The 27527-nt window shown below is 41.3% G+C and overlaps 1 protein-coding gene across 2 annotated transcripts in view; it reads left to right on the forward strand.

Annotated features, from left to right (window-relative positions):
• The window catches only part of PAWR (pro-apoptotic WT1 regulator), a 158682-nt gene that overhangs the window by 68137 nt on the left and 63018 nt on the right, over window positions 1–27527 (forward strand). For both annotated transcript variants that reach the window (XM_075124338.1, XM_075124337.1), the window contains exon 3: window positions 24276–24404. In XM_075124338.1, coding sequence (XP_074980439.1) covers window positions 24276–24404 — 129 coding nt within the window. The remainder of the gene's footprint in view (window positions 1–24275; window positions 24405–27527) is intronic.

Consider the following 27527-nt stretch of genomic DNA (forward strand, 5'->3'; position numbering starts at 1 on the left):
CAACGGTACAGAATCCAAGCCAGTGGTGTAGTCGACACTCGCTCAGCTCTCAGCGTCTGCAGAGCCAAAGGGACTCCCGCTGCAGCCGGCACTGCATTCGGCAATGGAACTGGCTAATGCTCCCCATGAAGGCAAGCCTGCTGGTAAGGCCTCGCGCAGGACGAGCAAGCGCCACTGATCTCCAGAGCCAAGACAGAGCCCTAGTCGCCGTGCTCTTGGTCTCTGCAGTCCAGGTCTCCTGCCCGTCATTACCAGTCATTGGTACTGTATTCCTAGTCCCCATCTTCATGCTGACGCTCTCCCAGGCGTAGATGATCTCTCTCCCCCTCCCTGCTGCACCGGTTCACGTCACGTCGCCGGTCGCTGACACCAAGACCTCAAGGCTGCTCACCAACATGGTGACGTTCTCCCTGCTTCCGGCACCGGTCAGAACGCTCCTGGCAGCAGTCACCGGTGGCAATGGTTAGCTGCCAGACTCAGGCCTCGACGGCCCTGCAGTGGTCACCAGAGGGCGATGTCTTCTCCAGATCGGAGGTGCAGTTCAGCCCCTCACCCAAGCAGCAACAGACTGGGCCCCAGGGGGCCAATGGCCTACCCAATGGCCTTATTGGAATGCCTGGGGGGGTTCCTGTAATGCCACTGCCCCACTCTTGCCAACCCTCAGTTGCTGCATTGGATAGGCCAAAGTTGGCACCTGGGGCACCGCCAGCACCAGGTTGGGTGCAGTACACTCTCATGACCGTCATGGGTGAGGAGCCAGTGCCCACCCCAAGGGCACCTTCCAGCGGGCCTCCCCCAGTGGTCTAATCCTCCTCTTCCTCCCCGGCAAGGTGGTGGCGGGTCCCTCCACAGCTAGCCCACTGGATAATTTCAAGGAGCATCAGCTGCTGCTCTGTAGGGTGGCTTTGAAATTGAGCCTCAAAACAGAGGAGATGGAGGAGGAGACGGACATATTGTTCAATGTGCTCTCAGTGGCCACCCCAGCCCGGGCCTCACTCCTGGTGCATGAAGGGGTCTTGAACATTGCCAAGTCCATCTGGCAAACCCTGACCTCTCTTCTGCCCATGTCTAAAGGAGTCTCTCTCAGAGCATTCTAGGAAAAGCCAACAAAGCCATCCTGTAATCCTAAAACCTGTTAACATTATCTCTGTTACCAAGGAATTATTTATTTTATCAGTAAAGCATACATTAAATGGATTAAGAATTGGCCAACTGACAGATTTCAGTGTGGAATAGTTATCCAATGGCAATGTTTCTAGTGGGGTTCCGGAGGGAGTGTTACTAGCCTGGACATTATTGAATACTTCTATTGATTTGTCAGGTAGTAAATACCAAACTACTGCTGATAAAAATGTGCAGATGACTCAGATTGGTGGCGAGGTAAATAATTGGAGAGGGTGCAAAAAAGAGGCATAAAAATTATTTCTAGGCTGGAGAAAACTTCCTTACAATGAGAGACTTAAGGAGATCAATCTGGTTAGCTTCTCAAGAAGATTGAGGGGTGCTTACACTGTTTGCACAGTATACCTTCATGGGGAAAGAGGTACTAAAGGTACTAAAGAGCTCTTTAATTTGGTGGAGAAAAGTATAACAAGGCGAAATGCCTGGAAAGCATAGCCAGACAAATTCAAGTTAGAAACAAGGCCCAATTTTTAACAGGGTGATTAACCGTTGGAACAAACTAACAGGGGAAGTGGTAGACTCTGTCTTTTGGTATCTTCGGATCATGACTGACTGACTTTCTGAAAGATGTGCATTAGCCATGGACAAGTTATTGGGTTCAATATTGGGTAACAGCTGTTTTACACAATGAAGTAAAATGTCTTTTTCTTTGGGCAGGGTATTATTTTGCTCCGAAGATGTCCTTCATTGATATGAAATAATTTAATTAAAAATACAAGTGTCATGTTTTGTTACCTGACCAGTTTTATTAAAAAATAATTGTATTCATAGAATCATAGAATATCAGGGTTGGAAGGGACCTCAGGAGGTCATCTAGTCCAACCCCCTGCTCAGTGCAGGACCAATCCCTAATTAAATCATCCCAGCCAGGGCTTTGTCATTAGTGCGCGCACAAATTTTCCCTTCATATTTTCTTAACTATTACAATAAACAAAATTTTTATGATCACGCTAACATTTGCGAATATGAAAAGTAAAACCTTTTCTAAAGGAATGAGGTGAGGAGATAGTTCCAAAGCAAAGCATGTCAAGGATTTAATAAAAGTTTTGGAAGTTGCATCTTGTGTGATAAATGTTATGACTTGTAGGCCACTTAATCTGTGAACCTTTTTGTAGTAGTATATTGTAAATAGGTTAGGACGTCTTTTTTTAAAAAACAGTGAATCGCTAGCTGTCTTTGGGTGTAAGGTATGGAGTTTGAGTCCATAATTGAATGGCAACTTTTCTTGTCATAACAGTAAAAGTAACTTCTCCCCTCCCCCGCCCCATCCTTTGTCTTAAATTCATCCTAATTGCCCGAACACTTTTTCTGCAAAATTGCCGGCCAAATGCCATGGCATTTGGCATATATATAAAAATAATCACACTGTTAAACAACTCTAGAATATCAACTGAAATTTATTATAAATATTTTCGGATGTTTTTCTACATTTTCAAATATATTGATTTCAATTACAGAATACAAAGTGTACAGTGCTCACTTTATATTATTTTTTTATTACAAATATATTTTGTTGCCAAGGTAGCTCCAAGCAAAGCGGATATTGGTTTCTTTGTTACTTTAATTGCCTATTCATTTCTTTAAGTAGCCTGTTGCTTCTTTTGGGGCTTTCTGGGGTGGGGATGGGCTGGGAGGTTTTCTGCTTTAGTAAGCCTATATTGGCTTCTTTGTGTATGTAATTGCCCGTTTATTTAAATTAAGTAGCCTGTTGCTTTTCTTTCAGTAGCTTTGTCATTGAAATGTGCATCTTGTTTTTTGCTTGGTGATTGGCAGTTGGAGGTGCCTCTGAAATGGGATTGGCTTGGTTTGGGCTTGCTGTGAAAAGGCAGTGCAGCTTTTTTTATCTTGGAGACCTGGGAGCAAGAGTATTTTCAGTTCACTTCATACTAGTACAGTAGTGCTATCTCTTCGTGAAAGTGAAACTTCCAAATGCAGACCTTTTTTTTTTTTTTTTTGGTTTTGTTGCAAGGTATTTATGTGCCAGATAGACTAACCATTTGTATACCCCTTATCTGGCACGTTACTATCTTGCAACATCTGCTACAACAGGGTCATACCAATGCCTGTTCTCGCTTCCAGGTGACATTGTAAATAAGAAGTGGGCAGCATTATCTCCTGTAAATGTAAACAAACTTGTTTGTCTTAGAGATTGGCTGAACAAGAAGTAGGACTGAGTGGACTTGTAGGCGCTAAAGTTTTACATTGTTTTGTTTTTGAGTGCAGTTATGTAACACACAAATCTGCAAAAATTGCACTTTCATCATAAAGGGCTTGCACTACAATACATGTATGAGGTGAACTGAAAAATACTAATTTGTTTTTTACAGTGCAAATGTTTATAATAACAAAGTGAGCACTGTACACTTGGTATTCTGTGGTGTCACTGAAATCAGTGTATTTCAAAATATAGAAAACATCCAAAATATTTAAATTAATAGTGTTCTAGTATTGTTTAACAGTGCAATTAAAACTGCAATTTTTTTCTCATGTTTAATCGCAATTTTTAAAATTATTTGGCGGTCTATATAGATCTCTGTATATAAAATGAGGCTATTAGATACAAGGTGGATGAGGTAATGCTTCTTTTAATTGGACTAACTTCTGAAAGACAAGCTTCCAGGCTTATACAGGGCTCTTCAGGTTCACCTAACATTTAGCTCAAATATCTGACTTTGCCTCCATGTGTCTTTATGTATGCGTATGGCAAATATACCTATGCTGTGTAGTATATTTTGATGTCATGGTGTACTTCCCCACAAAAGATAAATAAAAGCACTTCCTCTTCCTCATCTTGCAATTGAAAAGCTATATATGTAAAATACTTTAATTTTTACTAAACTGAAGGTTGGGTGAATGTCAGTAGGAATGAACTATTGTGCGATTATTTTTCTAGAATATAACTCATGTAACATTTTGGCTCTGTAGAGATAGTTAGATTAACATGAACCATGTAAGGATAACTTAATGCATGAGCTGTGCATTACCCATGACATTACAAGTCATGCATTTGAAATCTCATCACTTTTATTCTTTAGACTTATGATTTGAACTATTAATGGGAGTTCTGGTTCTCTGGCCTCTTTTTTGCACTATTAATGGAGGTCTCTTTATTCTCAAATTCCATTAGATTTAAAATCCTACTTCTCTTTTTTACTCAACCTTTTGCCAACTACTGTGAAATGTGTGGTATTTAAAACAAAACAAACCCTACAGCTTACATCAGTCACAGGAATAAAACACTAAATACTCAGTCTTCATTTACTAATCTCAAATGTTTCACAGTTATGATAGCTGGGTCTGTCGTTTTCTGGGAGTTAATATCCATGTTAAGGTCCTCTTCTCATTGCTTTTGCCTTGGGCCCTCCACTCCTCCATGCTGATTACTGCCACCCAATCCCCTCTCTAGCAAATATTGTTTTTAAAGAGTATTTGGATAGGAAGACTTCAGTACAGTACTTGCAGATGGACTAAATAGAGACAGTAACTGATGTCATAATGTTTAAATGAAAAGTGTCTATAGAATTAAAAATACCTACTTTACTACTTTGTTGCAATCTGTTTTCTATTGTGAAATTGTGTTAATTTTGTTGTTTCATACCTCTTAGTATTGGAATAGTTCTTTCTTAGCTGCTCAAAAAAGGTATAAAATTATTGGGAAACTGTCCGTAGCTGTCCTTATCTCTTTTTAGCTTTATGCCAGTTTTCATTCTTCCCATGAATATCGGTACTGAGTCAGTTTTCCCCATTGACTTGGATTATGAGGCAGTCGGTGGGTTGGACCACACATCCAGGTGGTGCAGCAGGGCCCAACTACCAATGGGTTCTCGCCTTAAAAAGTGGTTCCCATTGGTTAATGCTGGTGCAGCATTTGGCTGCTAAGTGCCACAGCAGCAACTAAAAAAGGCACTCCACTGTCAAAAATATCCCTCATATCCTCCCTCCCCTCTACCCCCACCTTTGGTGGTACAATTTTATGTATTGCCTACAGACCATTCTAAAATACTTGTTTTTATGGTAAGTAATTATGGCCTTGTTTACCATGGATGACAAGAAGAGAGACTGAAAGCTGAATATTTGAGAAGGGAGGGGATTTAGTAAGACTATTTTGAAATTCTTTGATTTTTTTTTTTTAATAACATATTTTATTCTCATGACTGATTTATAGTTGCAGGGAGAAGGGAAATCCAGGTTTGGTATAAGCAAGCAGGAAAAACCTTTTAAACAAATCCCAGCAACAACAAAACCAAAAACCTTTTAGGACTTCCACTGGAAGAAGAATCCTGGGGTACAATCCCTAATTTTTAATATAAAAATTTACAGGTAACTATTCAACTTAGTACTTTTCAAAGATTCAGTTGAAATCAACAACCTATTCTGGAATCCAAACTTACTAAAAGTATAAAATATTTAAGATTAAGTACACTTTAAAAATACAGCATACTAATCCTGCATATTTTTTTTTTCAATCTCATACACTATGCAAAGTCAGTTGTAACAGATTTGTTGTCCTCATCTGGCAATGATCAGCAGAACTGGTAGAATATTTCAGGAGTTGAAAAATGTCACATTTTTTAGGTTTAATCCAAACCATTCCCCAAAGCGCAGGTTTTGCTGTTCCTCAAACAAGTTTAAATCCTCCTAAAAAGAAAAGGAGTACTTGTGGCACCTTAGAGACTAACAAATACTACTTTTCTTTTTACAGTCACAGACTATCAGGGCTGCTACTCTAAATCCTCCTAGGAATGCAAGCTATCTGTGCTAGGGGTTTTCACATAGTGATTGAAAAGACTTGCTTCAGAAGGTGCATTCTTTGCAAATACATTTTGGTATTTAGTTTAGAGCCTAATCCTGTACGTATTTATGCACCCATAGGTTAAGGGCCAACCCCCCCACTTCCCCCCCCACCCCCCGGTCCAGTGTAAACTAGCCACTATTGTAACTATTCTGATGCAGTGGGGCACATTGTACTCTTCCTCCTGAAGTGGGGGATTATGAATTAAACAATCAGGAAATACTTTAAAAATCAAAGGTACGGCTTGGCTATATCTTTAAAAGAAATCTTGGGTAAGATTTCTCTGAGGTCCCAATTTGGATCTCATCATTAGTAAAAATAAAAAGTAGTGATACTGAAGTCATGGAGTTAGTCTAACATTAGAATTGGGCCATAAGTGGCTCAGTTAGTGGTTTTCAGCTCTTTCTCATGAAGGGGGAGATCATGAGTAATATTCAAAGCTTGCACTCTTGGGAAAACTGAATATTAGGGACACAGATGCACTCAGTGAATTCAATGCCGATTACGTGTCTCTAACCAAGGGGTCCTCAAGGAGGTGTCTTAAATCAAGGCATGCTACTCCCCTCTCCCTTCCGTATCACCCAAGTTCTTAATTTAGTTCTTAAGTTTGAGGTGTTTGCCATGAATGAGGAGGTGGAAGTGTTCAATAAATGTTTTTGTTCTGTATTTGGAAAAAAGCGGTGCACTTTCATCACTAGAGAATGATGAAATACTTTCCATTTCATTAGTAACCAAGGAAGCTGTTAAACATCATCTACAAGGGATAAGCATTTTTAAATCAGTTGGCCTGGATAACTTGTATGTAGGAGTCCTAAAGGAGTTAGCTGAGAAGATTGGAGTGGCTGACTTTCTAAATAGGTTGGAATGTTGGAAAAATTTCAGAATACCGAGTGCGTGCAAACGTTATGCCAAAATTCAAAAAGGCCAAATGGGCAAAAAGGATGACCTGGGTAAATATAGACAGGTTAGCCAGACATCAGTTCTGGCAAAATAATGGAAAAGCCAATATGAGAGTCATTTAATAAAGAATTAAAGGATAGTAATATAAGTGCCAATCAACATGGCTTTATATGAAGTAGGTCTTGTCAAACAAACCTGATTTCTTTCTTTGGGGAGATTACAGATTTGGTTGATAAGGGTAAAAATGTAGATGCAACTTGGACTTTCCTAAGGTGCCTCACAACATTCTGATTTAAAAATTAGCACTGTACAATATCAGTGAAGCACATGTTAAATGGATTAAAAAATGGCTTGCCAAAGTACTTGCCAATGGGGAATGATCATTGAATTGAGGATGTTTGTAGTGGGGGTTCTGTGGGTCCCAAAGGTATTGGTCGTTGATCTCGAAGTAAATAAATCTGCTGATTTAAAATCTGGGGATGACCCAAACGATTGGCATGGTAAATGATGAGGACAGCAGTCACACAAAGTGATTTGGATCACTTGGTGAGCTGTATCCAGGCAAACACAATGGATTTTAATACAGCCAAATGCCAAGATTTATGTCTAGGAACAAGGAATTGAACATGAGCTCCCAGTGTGATGCTGAGGGAAAAGAGCTAATGTTTATTCATCCAAGGACCACAAGGAAGTAGTGAGTAGAAGCAGGGAGGTGATTTTTACCTCTGTATATGGTATTGGTGAGACTGATACTGGAATACTATGTACAGTTCTCGTGTCCACATTTTTAAAAAAGATGCTGACAAATTGGAGAGAATGCAGAAAAAAGCCATAAAAATTATTTGAGGGTTGGAGATAATGCCTTATGGTGAGAGATTTAAAGAGCTCAATCTATTAAGCTTTTCAAAAAGAATAATGAAAGGTGAACTACCTTCAGAGGGAGAAAACTCCATGCTTTTTGTAAAGCAATCTGGAAACATTTTTTCCTTACTATAAATCTGTGCCATAGTTTTGGTGCTCAGACCCTTCAAGCCAGAACAGTATTTAAAAAGGTGAGTTGGCATCAAGTTGTAGTTGAGCCCCTCAACAATATATGGGTTGGCAACCTTTGCAGAACGAGCAGAGTTCTGTTTGTAATTATGGTTTATGGGCAAGATCTAAACACAGTACACTGCTCCTCTCAGTGCACGGTGCAGCTCCCACTGATGCCCATGGGAAGTATGCACAATGATCAAAAGTAAGTAAAATGTGTCCTTTTAATATAGTGATTAAAGTGTTACCTGAACTTATTTGTTCAATGTATTATTGTTGCATTCATCATAGCATAGCAAGGGAGAAAAATATACTTATTCTTCAGCACTCCTCTAAATTGCTGGGGAGCGGGAATGGGGTAATTACATTGTTAGACCCAAAGGCCTCAACTGAAAAGCGGGCCCATTTGTGCTAGGCACTGTGATATGTAGTAAGAAACAGTTCCTGCCCCCAAAGAGTTGACAATCCAAACAGAGAAGACAAACAAAGGATAGGAGGGGAAATGGGCACAAAGAGGTGAGATGACTTGGCCCACAGTCGTACAGCAGGTCAGTAGTCTAGCCAGGAAAAGAACCCAGGTCTCCTGGCTCTCAGTCCAGTGCTCAATCAACTGAGCCATTATGCCTCTCGTGTCCTTTGTGCCATGCCTGCACTTTGTCTCTCTTCCTTCCCATTCCTCCTTTTTCTATTTCTCAGCTCTTTCCGTACTTTGTAGCTCCTCATTTCTTCTATCTGTATTTCCTATCAGCAACTGTCCATTCCTACCCCTCCCCTATTCAGTAAACAATAATGATCAACAAATAGTGAATGATGACACTTAGGGTATGTCTACACTAACCGCTGGATTGGTGGGCAGCGATCGATCCAGCGGGAGTCAATTTATCGCATCTAGGCTAGACACAATAAATCGACACCCTCCCTCCCCCCCCACCGCCCCCCGAGCACTCTCCAGTCAACTCCTGTACTCCACCGCAGCAAGAGGCACAGGCGGAGTTGACAGGGGAGCGACAGCAGTCAACTCACTGCGGTGAAGACACCACAGTAAGTCAATCTAAGTACGTTGACTTCAGCTATGTTATTCACCTAGTTGAAGTTGCATAAGTAGATCGATTTCCTCCCCCCCCCCCCCCATGTAGACCAGGGCTTAGTGTCACCATAAGACCAAAATTAAATAACTTGCAAGTTCAGTCGAATCATAGGACTGGAAGGGACCTTCAGAGGTCAGCTAGTCCAGTCCTCTGCACTCATGGCAGGACTAAGTATTATCTAGACCAGGGGTGGGCAAACTTTTTGGCCCCAGGGCCACATCGGTGTGCGAAACTCTGTGGAGGGTGGGGTAGGGAAGGCTGTGGCTCACCTGGCTCTTGCCCCCCTTAAAACCCCCAACCCCCCTTGCTCCTTGTCCCCTGACTGCCCCCTCCCGGGACCCCACCCCCTACCCAATTTCATCCCTGCTCCCCATCCCCTGACTGCCACCACCAAACCTCCGCCCCAGTCAATGGCCCCCTGTTCCCCGACTGCCCCCCGGAACCTCCTGCCCCTTATCCAACCCCCCCCACCATGCCGCTCAGAGCAGCATGTCTGACAGCCGCGCCACCTGGCTGGAGCCAGACATGCTGCCGCACTGCCCTGCATGAGCACGCAGCCCCGCCCCCCAGAGCACTGCCCGCGCAGCAGTACGGCTGCGGGAGAGGGGGGACAGCGGGGAAGGGACTGGGGGCTAGCTTCCAGGGCCAGGGGCTCGGGGGCCGGGTAGGACGGTCCCGCTGGCCGTAGTTTGCCCACCTCTGATCTAGACCATTCCTGATAGGTGTGTGTCTAATCTGCTCTTAAAAATATCCAGTGATGGAGATTCCACAGTCTCCCTAGGCAATTTATTCCAGTGCTTAACCATCCTGACAGGAAGTTTTTCCTAATGTCTCACCTAAACCTCCCTTGCTGCAATTTAAACCCACTGCTGCTTGTCCTATCCTCAGATGTTAAGAAAAACAGTTTTTCTCCCTTGTCCTTGTAACAACCTTTTATATACTCAAAAACTGTTATGTCCCCTCAGTCTTCTCTTTTCCAGACTAAACAAACCCAGTTTTTTTCAATCTTCCCACATAGGTCATGTTTTCCAGACCTTTAATCATTTTTGTTGCTCTTCTCTGGACTTTCTCCAGTTAGTCCACATCTCTCCTCAAATGTGATGCCCAGAACTGGATACAATACTCCAGTTGAGGCCTAATCAGCGCGGAGTAGAGTGGAAGAATTACTTCTCGCGTCTTGCTTACAACACCCCTGCTAATACATCCCAGAATGCTGTTTGCTTTTTTTTTCTTAACAGTGTTACACTGTTGACTCATATTTAGCTTGTGATCCACTATAACCCCCAGATCCCTTTCTGCAGAACTCCTTCCTAGGCAGTCACTTCCCATTTTGTATGTGAGCAACTGATTGTTCTTTCTTAAACAAAGTACTTTGCATTTGTCCTTATTGAATTTAATCTTATTTGCTTCAGACCATTTCTCCAGTTTGTCCAGATCAGTTTGAATTTTAATCCTGTCCTCGAAAGCACTTGCAACCCCAGCCAGCTTGGTATCGTCCGCAAACATAAGTGTACTCGGTGCCATTATCTAAATCATTGATGAAGATACTGAACACAACTGGATGCAGAACTGATCCTTGCTGGACCCCACTTGTTATGCCCTTCCAGCCTGACTGTGAACCACTGATAACTTACTCTCTGGGAATGGTTTTCCAACCAGTTTTGCACCCACCTTGAAGTCGTTTGGTCTAGGCTGCATTTCATACCTCAGTGTATGTCCACACTGCAAATTTAGCAAGCACGAGTAACACATCTAAGTATAGACTTGGTAGCATAGGCTAGCAAATGGAGTACAAGTCCACTGGGGCCAAGGGAATGTAGTCTGAGCTGTCCTGTCTACACTAACAGTGTTACTCTTGCTAGGTAGCTTTAATCTAGTGCAGGTATGCCTACCTGTGCTACACTCACACCTTCACTTGCAGTGTAGGCACACCCTCAGTCACTGCTGCAGGTTTTCTACAGGCTCTGGAAGACATTGCTGCACTGGTTTACACTGGTAGGTGGTTTTTTTTGCTAGCACAAGAGAAACTTTTAAAATGAAAGCTGAAGTTCTGCAGAATCAGAATATGATTTGAGGGCTACATAAATGCATCAAGAAGGCTGTATCCCATTAACAAAGTGGGATTTTGTCAACACTGACCCAATAAGGTTGGTTAATCTGTGTGTGCATTTGTGCACCTGTGGCAGAAATCCTCCGCTCAGCTTTCATATAAAAGAGATATGAATGTAAGCACTTACATGGACTATTTCAAGTGCTAATGCTAAGCACATACATTTTCTCCTTTCTGTAAACTCTTTCAATTTGTAATATTTTTTTTAAAAAATAGACTTTTTTTTAACAACTCGGGGAAGCAAAACAAAAAATTAAGGTACTCCTTGAAAGTGGAGCACATACCATGCATGTGTCTGCAGCCCAAACACTTTTAAACTGTATGTTTGCACACATTTCTAACTCTGTTGTTCCTAGAGAGGGTTCTAGCCCATTTTGGACAAACTATTAGAACCCAGTACAGCTACAGTAGTTTATACCTTATTTAGCCATGTTTTGTTTCTTTTGGCTCTGTAATAAAGCTAGTGTAGACAGGGCTCTAGGCCTGGTCTACACCTAAAAATTGGCTTGTGAAAAAATTCATACCTGTGCAAAGTAGTTAAATCAATCTAATCTCCACTGTAGATACAGGTAGGCTGATAGAATAATTCTTGTTGTCCTAGCTACTGCCTCTGAGAGATGGATTACCTGCATAAACCAAAAAACTATTACTGTCAATTGTAGGACTTTTCAGCTTGGAAAAGAGGAGACTAAGGGGGGATATGATAGAGGTATATAAAATCATGAGTGGTGTGGAGAAAGTGAATAAGGGAAAGATATTTACTTGTTCCAATAGTATAAGAACTAGGGGCCACCAAATGAAATTAATGGGCAGCAGGTTTAAAACAAATAAAAGGAAGTTGTTCTTCACACAGCGCACAGTCAACCTGTGGAACTCCTTGCCTGAAGAGGTTGTGAAGGTTAAGATTATAAGAGGGTTTAAAAGAGAACTAGATACATTCATGGAGGTTAAGTCCATTAATGGCTATTAGCCAGGATGGGTAAGGAATGGTGTCCCTAGCCTCTATTTGTCAGAGGGTGGAGATGGATGGCAGCAGAGAGATCACTTGATCATTACCTGTTAGGTTTGCTCCCTCTGGGGCACCTGGCATTGGCCACTGTTGGCAGACAGGTTACTGGGCTGGATGGACCTTTGGTCTGACCCAGTATGGCCATTCTTATGTTCTTATCTACAATACAGTGGCACAGCTGCAGCACCGTAGCTGTGCCACTATAGTATAGGCATGTCCAAAGCCTTCAGATAATAATTAAATATGCTCTTAACAATGTGCTGGAAGTCTAGATAGAGCATAACTGTGTTAAGGAAAACAAGTGGTTTTGTAAACCTAATGCAGCAGAAAATTTACCTAAAACAGGAATAAAAGAAGCCTAAAACCCTAGAATGTTAGGTGGAATGTAACTGCTATGTTGAAGTCTCTGTGGTCATGTCTATACCATATTTTTCTTGCTAAAAATTTCCCACCTTCATTACCAGGAGGTCAGCTCCACTAGAAGTAGCAGTGTTTGATAATGGTTGAGTGTACAAGGTGATAATGCTTTAATTACCAAGATGTGTGTGTCTGCCTTCTCTGAGCGGTGTTAAACAAAGTGATAGCAAAAAATTCTAGCAGCTGCAGAATCTCTGTCCTAAACTAGTGTTCTTACCATTGCTAACACCAGTGGAGAAGAACCAGTGGAAATGGGAAACTGCTACCATGGGAATTTTTAGGGAAAAAGTCCTACTGTGTACACAGCCTGAAGGTTTGAGGTGATGACCTCATCTTTAATCCAGAAGCACAGCATTTGTCCTTTGTAAGCATGTACAGTTAATGTGGGTTGACAGTCAGGTTTAGAAATGTTCTGTTCAGAGGCATACAATAAAGTAGAATCAGTTCACATACACATCCAGACTTTGGGGTGTTTGAGTCCTATTTTGAACTATCAGTCTATTATATTTGTAAAACTGGACTGGAAATCTGGGTGGGAAGCTGAAGAGAGCACTGTGGTGTTTCTCAGACGGAATAAGGAATTGCAGAGGTGCGTAAATTTTTATTTTCACCTTTTTTTAAGAGCAATTATAATTTAAATCCGCAAAAGAAACTTGGCCACAATTTCGGATGAAGGTTCAGTTCTGATTTTATCTGAACTAGTTCTCCCATCCTTAAATTGTCTAAGGCCTTATAAGATCTGTCCTAGTTGAGCAATTTCTGTTGTTATAATGCTTACATTTGTATATAACACTTCTGGTTCCTTTTTCTCTTCCAAAGCTGTGCAAAAGCCAAACATAAAATGGGAGGAAAATGAAGCATTTCTAAAGTATTGGAAAATGAAACACACTTTAAAGGCAATGTATGTGTTCAAGTATCCTACTGCTTGTATGGGTTTTAGTGCAGGTGCTACAAAGGTTAATAGCTAGCCTGTCACTTCTGTTGTAGCAAAAGATTCTTTTAGCTAAGTCAGTGCTAGTTTCCATTTAAGGAAGAATGTCTGCTAGAGCCAGTGGTATTTACTAACTGCGCCTGTGAAAACATTCCTTTTTACCCTCATGCTCACTCAGCCTTCTGTTTTCCAAGTGACATTATTACAGGCTTTAGCCTGTAGTCGGAGAAATTAAAAGCACATTTTAATAACATGAGTAGCAGACTCCTCATCCAGACTCCTCCCCACCTCCTCCAAATGGATTTATTATAGTGCAGTTGTAGCAATAACTCTAAATGTTTTTACCTGAACCGTAAACTTTCTGGAAGTAACCTTCTTGGTCTGTCACTGGATGCTGAGAGAGTTTACCACAGAATAAAAGTGGTGGTAATAGCATTTTTATTTGCACCACCTGGGTTTTGGAGTTTAATTCATCTCATGGATGAACATCTTGTATTCATTTCCTCACCCACCCACCAATCTGAGTGAATGGCTTAAACTCAGAACCCCCTTACACACAGTAGAAAAGCAGATAAAGATGACCCTTATCCTTACTTCTCTTTGCCTTAGCAGTTGAGCCCCTGGCAAATAAAATACAGAATAACCCCCAATAGGATGCATGCATATAAAGACCATAATTTCAGTAGATAATACCTAGCTCTTAAGTTGTGCTTTTCATAAATAGATCTCAAAGCACTTTACAAAGGAAACTAGTATCATTATTCTCATTTTACAGATAGGAAACTACATGTAGTTGACTTTTTGCTTCATTATTAAGTAAAATGTCTTATTACTAACAGTCACTAGGACCAAGCTGATATCTTGCTAAGTATGTGACCTGAAAGTACACAAACCGTAAAGAATCTGTTGTCCTAAAACAGCAGCCTCCCACAGGAATCTGAAATCTTGACCACTGAATATTGGACAGAGGACTTCCAATATTTTACAATTAAAGCATGGAATAGCCTGATGTTAAATCCCTAAACAACAAAAACAGCATCACTCCTTCAACAAACTGAAAAATACCTTGTTAGGCCTTGTCTACATGGGAAAGCTTTTTTTGCTATAACTAGTTTGTGTCCACATACAAGTTCTCTTTTTCTTTTATCTATTTATATCTGCCTGTCGACTTATCCCCCATTTAATTCACTTTGTATGCAACACTGTTCTATGCTAAAATGAATAATATTGGTAAAAGTTTTGTGTGGATGCATTCATATTTCAAATTAACTATACCACTTCAGGCAGTCCTCCCACTGCTATCCCACTCTGCAATGCTTCATATCAGGATCATCATCTCTATTTACCTGTGTGCCCTCCATTGCTCTGGGGTCATCTTGATTGGATGCCACCTCCCTGTTTAAAACTCTCAGGTGCACCCTTTGGGGCAAGTTCATATACCCAGAATGTATTATAGGGCATGGCTGCTATGTTTCTGTATCATTCTATCTGGGAGTCCTGATTTCCTTCCTCTCTGGAGGAGGAGCATGTCCAGGCTATCTGAATAGGAGTCCAATGCAAAGATCTACAAACAGCTATCGGAACATATGAGGTTGAAGGGGCACTCCTGGGACAACACCTACAGCTGTGCCAAAGCTCTGATAGAATTATAAAAAACTCCCTTATGGCTCTTCCCTCTCATACTACAAGTATGCTTTAGTCTTTCCCATCTTTAAAAACGACAACAACAAAAATGACTACTAACTACTGCCCCATCTCACTTCTTTCTTTGCTTTCTAAGGTCAATGAATGTGATGTTTATAATCACTGTCTGGAGTTCCTCTCCTTCACTTCTATCCTAGACCTTTTGCAATCCAGTTTCTGCCTCTTGCTCTCCGCTGAAACTGCTCTTGCCATAGTCTCTAATGACTTATTCATAGCTAAAGTGCAGAACCACTACTCCATCCTCATCCTCCTTGACATGTCAACTGCCTTTGACACAATAGTCCGTATTTTTCTTCTTGAAATCTTGTCCTCTCTTAGCTTCCTTCACTCTAATTTTGTTCTTCCTCCTATCCATTCAGTATTCTGCTGCAAAGATTTTTCCTACCTTGTCTCTTTGACCATGTCATTCCTCTTTGCATCCTTCCACTGGCTCCTCCTTCTCTATTGCATCAAATATAAACTTCTTGTCTTCACTTTCAAGAGACTTCACAGTTTATCCCCATCCTACCCGTCATCTCTCATTTGCTGTTCAGATGTTGCCTTCTGCCTCTCTTTGGCCCATGATGCTAGTCTCCATCACTCTCTGCTTAAATTTTCAAATAAGCACCAAAAGAAGATAATTCCACCTCTATGTAAGTAGTGTCCCTAACAGCTCAGAAACTTCTAATAATTCTGAAGAGACTGAGCAGACCAGAGTGCACATGCTTTCTGGGACTGTGTGGTGTATAAGTGCAGATAGAAAACTTGGATCCATCTACGAGAAACCTCCAGCATACATTTAGTGAAAAATCTGACTTTATAGTAGAACCTTGATGGTGGTGGTGGGTTTTAGGAAACACCAATTTGTACAAATGACCGGTAATATGAAGCCAGTGGCACCCTTAATGCAAGTGTTGAAGAACAAATCAACATCTCTTCATATTCCAGTGCCTTCAGTGGTGCTTTGTGATTGCTTTGTGGTGATGGATAAGGAGAAAGCGATGCAGTGCACCACACTGCAGCTTATGCACTGTACCTATTGTAATTTTGAAATTTTATGAACTCTTCAATCCCATTAGTATTGGTCTCACATATAAGGTATTGGTTATTGCCTGTTGAGCGTCACTGCTTGTCAGTATTCATGTCTGGCTTAAACAGTGTGACATGACCTGACTCCAACCCTTCAAGTGTGATAATGATTGCTGTAAACATTGAATGAGGTTCAGGTGGATAGCACCAGAAAACAGAGTATTAGCTCACTAAACCAGGGAATAGAAAATATGAAAGCCTCATACCAACTTTTAACAAATATTTTTAATGCAACTTGATATCAAGGTTGTATTGCAAATTGATGAAATTATTAGTTTACAAATGTAATAAAATATACATTTCAAAACACACAGAATTGATAAACTCATTTGCTCAAACACTTCCCCCAACCATCCATCCCACCCACCCCATAACTCTTTAAGATGCCAGTCTCTAGTGTAATGGAAGGAAATAGAGTGCAATAAAAATCTACAAGTCTGCTTGTTTTAGAAGATGCCCGAAAATATTGTAGCAACTATTCTAGTCAGTCTGTTTTTTTCCAGTATGCATCTTTTTCAGAGTTCTCTTCTGGCACCTAAGGCAACGGTACATCATCTGTTTGGGCAGTGGTCCCCAATGTGGTGCCTGCGGGTGCCATGGCGCTGGCCGGGGCATTTACGTGCGCCCGCCGTCAGGGCTGCCACTGAAATGCCGCCGATGAGCACTTCTGGCGGAGAAGCGTTGCCGCTGCCCTTGGATTTGCTCTTGGCCACGGAAAGGTTGGGGATCACTGCGTTTTGGGCTTATCTACATTAGGATTTTTTTTTCCAAATTCCCCACTGTTGCTTCCACCCAGCAGTTGCTTCAGCAGTGATACACACAAGGGTAGCACAAGTAAGAGCATTATTTTCACAGTAGTCCTCTAACTCTCTCTGAGCAGGGTGAGACTACATGTTGGTAACATTGCACACAATCTTGAACTGTTTACATTTACTCCACCAAGCTGAACAGGAGGGAATTTTAGAAAAAATTGGTAGTATAGATACACTTGTCATAATGATCTTCCCAAGAATACCATAAAAACATAAAACTATGGTCATTTTTGTGAATCTAATGGATGCTTTCTTCCCAGTTCTTTTAACATGAAACCTGTTGTCTAGTGTAATGTTTCTTAACCTATATTGGGTTTGGGGGTCATCGAAAGTTTAAGCTGCCTGTTGGAACACATTGCTGAAAAACAAAAATCGGCAAAAACCTGTGAATGGGAGACCCCATACTTTCCTTCCCTTCTCTTCCTGCTGCTGCTACTGGTTTAATCCCTTTCTGCCACTCACCCACCCATTCGCTATCCATACAAAGCTCCTCCCTAGTAGAAGCATCACTTCAAGATCACATGGAACTGTGTAACACCAAGAATGGCAGCTTTGGGAATTGACTCCATGTCAAAATGTAATATTAGAGGTGTTCTTAACCCTAACTATCTATATCTGGGAATATTTCCATAGCACATGAATAAAACTGCAGCGTGGTCCATCTGCCCTCTCTTGCCTGGCTGCTTCTAAGCCTTGCTGGCTGTCAGGTGGGCAGGAGATACTAGCAGGGTGCTCCCTTAAATACTGTGCCCTGGGTGGCAGCCCAGCCCATCAACCCCTAAGGTCAGCCCTGTTGATGGTAAAGGAGCCCCCACCAGTGAGTCCAAGTACAACATTTTGGTAAAGAGACTGATGTTCCCAGTTGTGGGAAGGAGTACGGTGCTCGGGATTTCTACCAGTGTGATATTTTGGGGCAGTTCCAGCTTAAGTATCAGCCTTTAGCATGTACATGTCTACTAAACTGAAGCGCCAACCCCTCTATTTGCTGGAGGGAGGCAGAGCTTTGTCTCTTATTGCTGAAGCCTCCTGGCTGATGTGAGAAAAGGGAGCTTTGGCCACTATTCTTCCGATCTTTCCCTTTTTTTGTAGGGGGTGGCAGGGATGTTTTTCTTTGGATAACAGTGCCTGCAGCTACTCATTTTGTAGCTTCTCCAAGCAGCAGCATGTAACTTACATAATTATTTAATTTTATTTTTACACATGATGCTCTGAAGAGCAGCAGTGAAACTGATTGCAAAACTTGTATTACTGTGACAATCAGTTTGAAAAGATTCATGTAAAATGTGGCTTATAACCACCAGAAGCTTGAGGTTCCCCACAGGGAGTCCTGCTCTTATTTCCACCCCAAGGGACATGTGTCATTTTTTTTTTTTGAACCCTTGTATTTCTTTCCAAATGAGGCATCACAGTCAACCCCAAAGCATCCCACCATGCAGTATGTAACCAACTGTGGGCCACCTGCTTTTCACGACCCAGTGCTGCATTCAGATGTTCTTTGATACCAAAGATTTCTGCCTTTAATCTGTCTCTTGAAAATCCATGCTTATGATCATGACCAATATAGATGCTGAAATGCTCTACTTGGATGTGGTTACCTTCTGCACTTCTGAAAGTTCCTTCTTTGAGTTCAGATGTTTGAAGCCCCTGCTTGGGACACTCATGTTTATTTTATGTGGGCAGTAAAAAGCTTTTTTTTATGCTAGATGAGCGGCTAATCCTAATGTCACTGTTTCCCTTTTCGATAAAATAATTTCTAGATTATAGACTGAAAGACTAAGTGAATTGAGTGTATAATACCTGTCCTTTTGTCCAGCATAGTCACTGCTTGCTAGTATTTAACCTATTACATGGAAAGCACTTAGATATGTGGCATACAAAAAGCCCTGTATAAGATCCATAAATTTCACACCACTCATAGGTTATTAAAACCTGTTAAGCAGGTTCCTGGGAAGAGTGTTGAAGCCATTAAAGAGTCTTGTAAAGCTCCTAAATAGGCAGAATTTGAACATTTGATTCTTGCTTGAACACGGTTTGCTTACCTTGTAGTCACCATTCTTTGGCCTAAACAATTCTATAATGCTGATGTTCTGTTAAACATCTGGAACATTCCACACGTGAGATGGTTGTGTCTGTAGACTAGCTAATTCTGCAAAGCTGTTAGGTTCTTTCCATACGAAGAATTCTGTAAAAATGCAAAGAAATTGCTACAAGTTCATCTAAATCAGCGTTTCCTAAACTGTGTTCCGCGCAACACTGGTGTTCTGCACGATGTGAATAGGGTGTTCCGTGAAAGAATCTAGCATTTAATTTTGACTCTTGCACTTGATTTTTGTACTACTTTATATGCGCTTTCCAGTTAGAAATTTAGTTCGTTATTTTAAATTTGTATTTTGCTTTGTTTTATAAAATGAAATATATCTGAGCATAAATAACACAATTTTTTATTTGAAAACCAGACGACTACAAAATAATAAGTGTTCCATGGCCAAAAAAGTCTGGGAAACGCTGATCTAAATATTTCAGGAATTGCCAAAAAGATATGAAGTATATATGTGGTGGCTCCACCTCCTTAGAAGGTTTTTGGGGAAAGGTAGTATATCCCCAAATGGTATTAGAATTTTTTTCTCTAACCAATTTCTGTACAATCATATCTGTCTTGCCTCCTAAATGGTAAAGTTATCTTTGTTATAACATATAGTATTCATGACTGGGAAGCGAAAAGCAGTTTCAAAATAAGCAGTGTTGCTTGATTTCTGCAATTTCATTATTTGCTCATGTGTGTTCAAATGTGATGTTCAGTGTAAACTGATTTAGTTAGAGACTTTTCTTCCATTAGAAGAACACCATTTTCAGTTACGGGAAAAAACATAATCTCTAATTGTTTTTTAGTCACTTCCATTAAAGTTTGTGTACAGCTGTGATTCATTTAAAATGTTTTCTTTCTATTAAGTCAAATTCAGCTGCAAACTGGCAGTGGGCTGGGAGTGCAGGACTATATTCGTGGCTGTTTTCAAGTGAATTAGAATGATGAGGAAAACATCCTGCTTTTATTTTCCACAGTAGAGGTTTATAGAAAAACTGTTTATCCTACAGCATCAAATATCTATTGAAATGCTAGAAAACCTTAGGAATTTTTGTGGATTGTTTGTATTAAGATCAGATGTGCAAATGTCACACTGAATATCTGCTGTACCAGAACACAAGTGATTTGAATGGAAAATACTTTTTTTTTTGTTAAGAGATTTGAAATCCCTTGCATCAAGCAGCAAAATTAAAAAAGCAAGAAAAGTATGATGTCAGCATCACACCTCTGTGGTTCAGTACAGTACTCTGATACTGCTGACAGAGACATGAATTCTTGTATTTGTTGTGCTTAATGATGTGAAACCATTTTATAAAGCAAAGCAAACTATTTCAGAGAAGAATGGAATGCAAGGCAGAACAACACTCCGATTGACTGAAATGTCCTAATGGTCTAGATAATTGCAGCAGTAAGATAATAATATGGTTATTAAAACAGCCTCAGACTGTGATAAGATTTTGTATATTTCTAACTTTTAAGTAATACCTTCTTAATTAAATCTACCACTTAAAGTCAAGAAAAGTCTCAAGTTTTATCACATATGATATTTTACTTCCAAAACTTAGAACCATGGCCACTAGAACTGAAAGCTAAGACTAGCTCTTCATAAATATTTTTGAAAATTTTAGGGTAAACATCTTGTGTTTAGTATAGTTCTAAATATTAAATCTATGTTAGCACATCAGTATGTTTTCAGCTAGTGTATTTTTTTCTTGAGAATGGGCCAGACTGTGGCAGGTTGTCCATTTCAGAGAGAGATTAACAATCCTTGTCAAGGCTTCATTAGCTGTAAGGAACCATGAGGAGCAGATGATCCGTTTCACAGGTGGATCTCAGCAAACTTCTCTTAGTGCATCTATAAGCAGTCATAAGGCACCACAGCATTTTGTGGCTCTACACCACTCACAGTTGCCTTAGCATGAGCTGGTCTGTGGGTTCTGCACCATGTTTTTGTTGGGTAGGGAGGCAATCCATCCCCCCCGCCCCCCATGCTGTTCCAGTTTCAGGCTTTACATAGCTGCTCTCCTGTCAGGGAGTGAGCCTGACACTACACAGTTCAGTTGCAATCTCATTTGGAGTATTTGTGTGTAATGCAGTTTGACAATATTGATTTATTGTCACTATTGTGTGTCCTTTGAGCTCATGGGAATGGTGATGGGGGTGGAGGAGATGCACTGCTCAATGTGCTGCTAACTTAATATTTTTTTTCTAGAACATTGAGGGTGGGAAACCCATACCAATCTCAATGTTAATGTCCAAAACTGCTAAGGGTATTTTCAATACAATTGTTAGTAACAAGTAGATAATCCTTGCACTGAAGAACTAATGATATTTGATGGGGGGGAAAATGTTTCATCTCACTACGATTGCTACAAAATCTGAATTAGGTGTATTTGAGATGAAGTTGAAGCAGAGGAGGAAGAGGTTTTTTCTGATTAAAATAGCAATTTGACAGTTTTTGTTTTCTATGTACATTTTGTGTAAATTCAGATAACCTTTTAAAAATTTAAAGAATTTATTTGAAATTATTATTGCTTTGTTTGTTTTTTATAACTTTAAGGTTTATTAAGATAGCTTTCCTCACTCTAATCTCAAACTATCTCAAAGTTGAAAACTTCTTTCCTTTGAGGTTTTCCAGGGTTTTCACTTTATTAATTGAATATTTTGAAACGTGGGGGCAGAATCTGCACTGAGTTTTAGTCTTCGTTTTTATTTTTTCCAGTAAAGTATCATACATCCACTGTGTGACACTAATCTTCATTTCATTTGAGAAATCCTATATCAGGTCAATAGTTATTTTTGTAGAAGTCTGGCTTTATAAGAACTAAAGATGAATTCCTTTCTCTTTTTGCTTTCAATTGTTTGGGTTTGTTTTGTTTTATTTAAAGTCTTGTGTTCCATCAGAATGAATTATTAGGAAAATGGCTGGTCTTCAGCTTCTAGTGCTATAGCCTATAGCATTTGCCATGTTATAAATGCTAGTGTATTCTGTCTTTAAGAGGAGAACCTCTCATTACTAAGGCTATGTTTTAGTCATGGGTATGTTTAGTAAAAGTCATGGGCAGTAAACAAAAATTCACAGCCTGTGACCTGTCCATGACTTTTACTCCTAACTAAAACTTGGGTGGGGGGACTGTGGCTGCTGGAGGAGGGTGGCCCGGGACCCCTGCTGGGGCGGGGGGCAGGAGTTGGTGGGGCTGGCAGGCTCCCTACCTGGGACCGATAGGCATGTCCCTGAAGCTCCTAGGGGGAAGGGTGGCCAGGGGAGCTCCGCGTGCTGCTCCTGCCACAAGCTCCAGTTCCGGCAGCTCTCACTGGCTGGGAAGCGCAGCCAGTGAGAAATTAGGAGCTGCAGGGACATGCTGGTGAAAGCAAGGAAGCATGCCCAAGTAAGTGCCACTCAGCACCCAAACCCTGAGCCCCCTTCCACACATCCAAACTGCTGCTGCTGGCCCAGGGGCTGCCTGGCTCGGGCAGCTCCTGAACCAGCACTGACAGCTGCAGAAGTCATGACGGTGACGGAAAGTCACAGAATCCGTGACTTCTGTGACACAGCAGCCTTACTCATTAGTAGTAATTAGACAAGATGAGTGAGGTAATCTTTTATTCTATGAGTGAAAAAGACAAGCTTTCGAGCTACACAAACTACTGCAAACAGAATCAGACCACTAGATTGGTTTAATGTTAAGAGTGCAACTGAAATGACAAAAGCATGGAAACGTAGAATTAAGGCAGAACATTCAGATTGACATTCCAGTCTTAACAAATGCTGCTGTGCCAAAAAGAAGGTCCAGTGGTATGTGTTGAAGTGTCAGTCTGGTTTTTCTATTTTAACTCTACATTTCCTCTCATTTCCTTTGTTGGGCTTATACAGGCCTACAAATGTTGCTGAAGACAATTGGGAGTTTTTTGGGGGGCAACTGACTTTTTCTTAACTACAGTAACTCCTCACTTAAAGTCATCCCAGTTAACGTTATGTTGCTGATCAGTTAGGGAACGTGCTCATTTAAAGTTGTGCAATGCTCCCTTATAACGTTTGGCAGCTGCCTGCTTTGTCCACTGCTTGCAGGAAGAGCAGACCATTGCAGCTAGCTGGTGGGGGCTTGGAAGCAGGGTGGAACGGTAGCCCCCCCATCAGCTCCCCTAAGTTCCCTGTGCAGCAGCTGCCCAGCAGGTTTTTTTCTCAATTGCTGGCAGTTCAGCTGTCCCTCCCCCACTGCCATGTGCTGCTCCTGCCCTCTGCCTTGGAGCTGGTACCAGGAACCTCCTGCTTGCTGTTTGGGGGAGTGGGGAAGAGGGAGAGCTAATGTCAGGGTGTCTCCCTCTCCCTACTCCTCCCCCTCCCCCCCGCTTACCCCTTCTCCATATAGAGCAGGGGGAGACACAACAGGGCTCAGGATCGAGAGAGCTGGCCGCAGCTGCTGTCTCAGCTTCCTGATCTTTTTAAAGGCAATGTACTTAGAATGGTGTCCGCATACTTAAAGGGGCAATGGGCATCTCTCTCTCCCCCACACACAGGGTGTGTCTCTGTCTGCCATGCTGTCTCCTCTCCCTCCATTCATGCTGCCTTGTAGAATGTGAGGCTACATTAACAACAAGGTGTTAACCCTTGAGGGCTCAGCTGAGTTCTAGTTCATCATTTAGCAGTAAGGCATTCTTTGGGAAATATCCCACCCTCTAACTTCACCACCTCAACCAAGCTTCACAGTTATCATTGCTGTGTCTAGAAATAAATTTTGTTTAAAACTTAAATAATATAGTGTTTTTGTCTGGTGGAAAAAAATTTCCATGGAACCTAACCCCCCCCATTTACATTGATTCTTATGGGGAAATCGGATTTGCTTAATGTTTCGCTTAAAGTCACATTTTTCAGGAACATAACTACAATGTTAAGCGAGGGGTTACTGTACTATTTAAGAAAAAAAAATCTTAGTTTCCCAGACTTGATCCCTATATTTAAACTATTATAGCTTGACCAATATAGAATCAAAATGCCATATTAATTTAAACAAAATACATAAATCTTGAACTAATCTTTGAAAATATTAATACTAATATATAAACTTCATAGATTGCTTCAGTTTTTGTTTGCATAGATATCCAAAATGTAATACAGCTTTTTTTACAGTTGACTGTTTTGTTTTTAGAGTCTAGATGAATATGATGATGATGAAACAGGACAGAAGGAACGAAAGAGGGAAGATGCTATCACACAGCAGAATACAATGCAGAATGAATCTGCCAGTGCAGACCCAGGTGGCTCATACCTAATACAGGTGAGAACTTAAAATTTTGTTCCGTTTTTAAAATGTAATTCAGTTGCTAATTCCAGACTTAAATTTGGTTAATCTCATGTTTCTGACTCCTGTTTCAATGCCAACCAAGGCATTTGGTTAACTATAAACTATTTTGTAAGCGGGAACAAGTTATCAAAACTGGTAGTCCATTGTATTACTTAAAATGTACATTGATTTAGTCATCCTTCATTTTTATCACATTTAAAATGCTCATTAATTGTATTTGTCTTGTTACATTGTTGCCTGATTTTCTTTTGTAAGAAAAGGTACATAAGTAGGGCCCTACCAAATTCACGGTCCATTTTAGTCAATTCCACGGTCATAGGATTTTAAAAATAATAAATTTCATTATTTCAGCTATTTAAATATGAAATTTCATGGTGTTGTAATTGTAAGGGTCCCGACCCAAAAAGGAATTATGTGTGGGGGAGGGATTGCAGTACTGCTACCCTTACTTCTGCGCTGCTGCTGGAGGGGTGCTGCCTTTAGAGCTGGGCTTACAGCTAGTAGCTGCTGCTTTCTGGCTGCCCAGCTGTGAAGTCAGCACAGAAATAAGGGTGGTAATACCATGACCCCCCCCCCCCCCAAAATAACCTTTAAACCCTCCCCCCCCACCCTCACCCGCCGCAACTTCCTTTTGGGTCACAACTCCCAATCTGAGAAATGGTGGTCTCCCCCATCAAATCTGTATCGTATAGGGTAAAAGCACACAAAAGACGAGCTCTGCACCCACCGGCAGCTTCCCGGCCAACCCTCCCACCCCAGCTCAGCTGCGTCTCTGCTCCATCTCCTTCCCTGAGCGCGCTGCGTCTCCACTTTTCCCCTGGCTCCCAGCGCTTGCACCGTGAAACAGCTACGGGGGAGGAGGGGGAATGCGGTGTGCTCGGGGGAGGAGGCGGGGCGGGGATTTGGGGAGAGGTCCAATGGGGGCGGAGTTGGGGCGGGGACTTTAAGGAAGGGGTTGGAATGGGGGTAGGGCTGGGGGGCAGGGGCTGTGCTAGCACCCACCGGCACCAGGGAAAGTTGGCGCCTATGGCTTGTCTAGCATCACATAGGAGCTCTCTGTGGCAGATGCAGGGATAGAATTCAGTTCTCCAGGGTATCATTCAACTGCCTGAACCATGAGCTCATCTTTTCGCTTCCTTCAATCCCTTGCCTCTTTCACTGCCTTCCAACTTATGCAACAAATGAGGCAAGGGTTCTACAGATGAGTCCGCTTCACTACATAATCCTTATTTATCCCCCGAGCAAGTCCATTCCGTGTACTGAATGAGGCAGCGATCCAATTTTCTGTCCCTTTCTGTTCTCCTCCCAGGTGCATTGTCCTAGTTTCTTGTCCAGCCGGTCACAGTTTTATGGAATAGGTCTTGTCGAACAAACCTGATTTCATTTTTAAGGAGGTTAGAGGTTTGGTTGATAAAGGTAACTGCATAGATGTACTCGTCCTAGACTCCTGTAGGGAGCTTAGTGTGGTTAGTATGGTGCAACATGAATTATTCACTGTGAGGGTAGGCCTACATTAAGGATCAGTGTTAAACCCATTACTGTTTGTGATTTGGAATGGACACCTTTATGCAGGAAATTAGGGGGGAGACTTTGTGAAGCAAGCTTTTTTTGTCAATGACATTATTGTCGATTATGCCACAAAGATAAATACAAACTGGAAATGGACCTAGTACTATGGAAGGGGTGTATGAGATGATTTGTAAGCCATTTTCTTCTGACAAGACCGAATACATACTTCTTTGAGAGGGACAATGAGAAGCCAGTTAAACTAGTGGTATAGAGTTAGTCTGTGTGACGTTGCACTCTATATGATTTTATGAAAATATGCTAATGAGTATGAATATAATGACAGGTTTCAGAGGAACAGCCGTGTTAGTCTGTATTTGCAAAAAGAAAAGGAGTACTTGTGGCACCTTAGAGACTAACCAATTTATTTGAGCATGAGCTTTCGTGAGCTACAAAGCTCATGCTCAAATAAATTGGTTAGTCTCTAAGGTGCCACAAGTACTCCTTTTCTTTTTATGAATATAATGTAACTGGAATATGCTTCATGCAAAAGGTTTCTTGTAAGGGAACATTATAAATCTTTTATAATCTACTGAGTGTGGTCATCCAATTTGTATAAATGTATCATTCTTGTATCTGAAACTAGAAAGATGAAATATAACTCTGAGGTCCTATTGTAATTATGCGAAGTGTGGGCCATTAATAGTGTCTTGGAATCTTGATGGCTCCCATTAACCAGGGCAATTGGTTGCAAATGGTTCTGTTTACTTGTAAGTCTTCATGTATACATGTGTGCTGGCAAGTGGGTAATGAAGTCTTACAGTGACATTTGATCATGTCACCTGAACTGGAATCCATCTTTAACCTGGTGCTTTTCTATTTAGAAGGAGGGGTGGGAACCCAGAGAGGGACAAAGGATTCCCGCCTTGTGCAAAGATATATAAGGGGGTGGAACAGAACAAAGAGGGCTGCAGTCATGAGAAATCCCCTACCTACTGCCTGAGCTGGAACAAGAACTGTACTAGGGGAAAGGATTGGGCCCAGACTAGAAAGGAGTCTAGTCTGTGAAAGAAGCTTATTGGAACATCTCTGAGGGTGAGATTTACCTGCATTCAGTTTCTTAAATGTATTGGGCTCAGACTTGTGTGTTTTTGTTTATTTTGCTTGGCAATTTACTTCTGTCTGTTATTACTTGGAATCACTTCAATTTCTACTTTTTATATGTAATAAAATCACTTTTGTTTATTAATTAACCCAGAGTAAGCGATTAATACCTGGGGAAGCAAATAGCTGTGCATATCTCTCTATCAGTGTAATAGAGGGCGGACAATATGAGTTTACCTTGTATAAGCTTTATACAGAGTAAAATTGATTTATTTGGGGTTTGGATCCCATTGGGAGCTGGGTATCTGGGTGCTAGAGACAGGAGCACCTTCTAAGCCATTTTCAGTTAAGTCCGCAGCTTTTGGGGGACGTGGTTCAGACCTGGGTCTGTTGTTTTTTTTTTTTCAGCAGGCTAGCTTGTCTGGCTCAAGACAGGGTACTGAAGTCCCAAGCTAACAGGGAAAACTGGCTCAGAGGTAGTCTCAG

Source organism: Caretta caretta, chromosome 1 (genome assembly GCF_965140235.1).
Source record: "Caretta caretta isolate rCarCar2 chromosome 1, rCarCar1.hap1, whole genome shotgun sequence".
Classification (NCBI taxonomy): Eukaryota; Metazoa; Chordata; order Testudines; family Cheloniidae; genus Caretta; species Caretta caretta.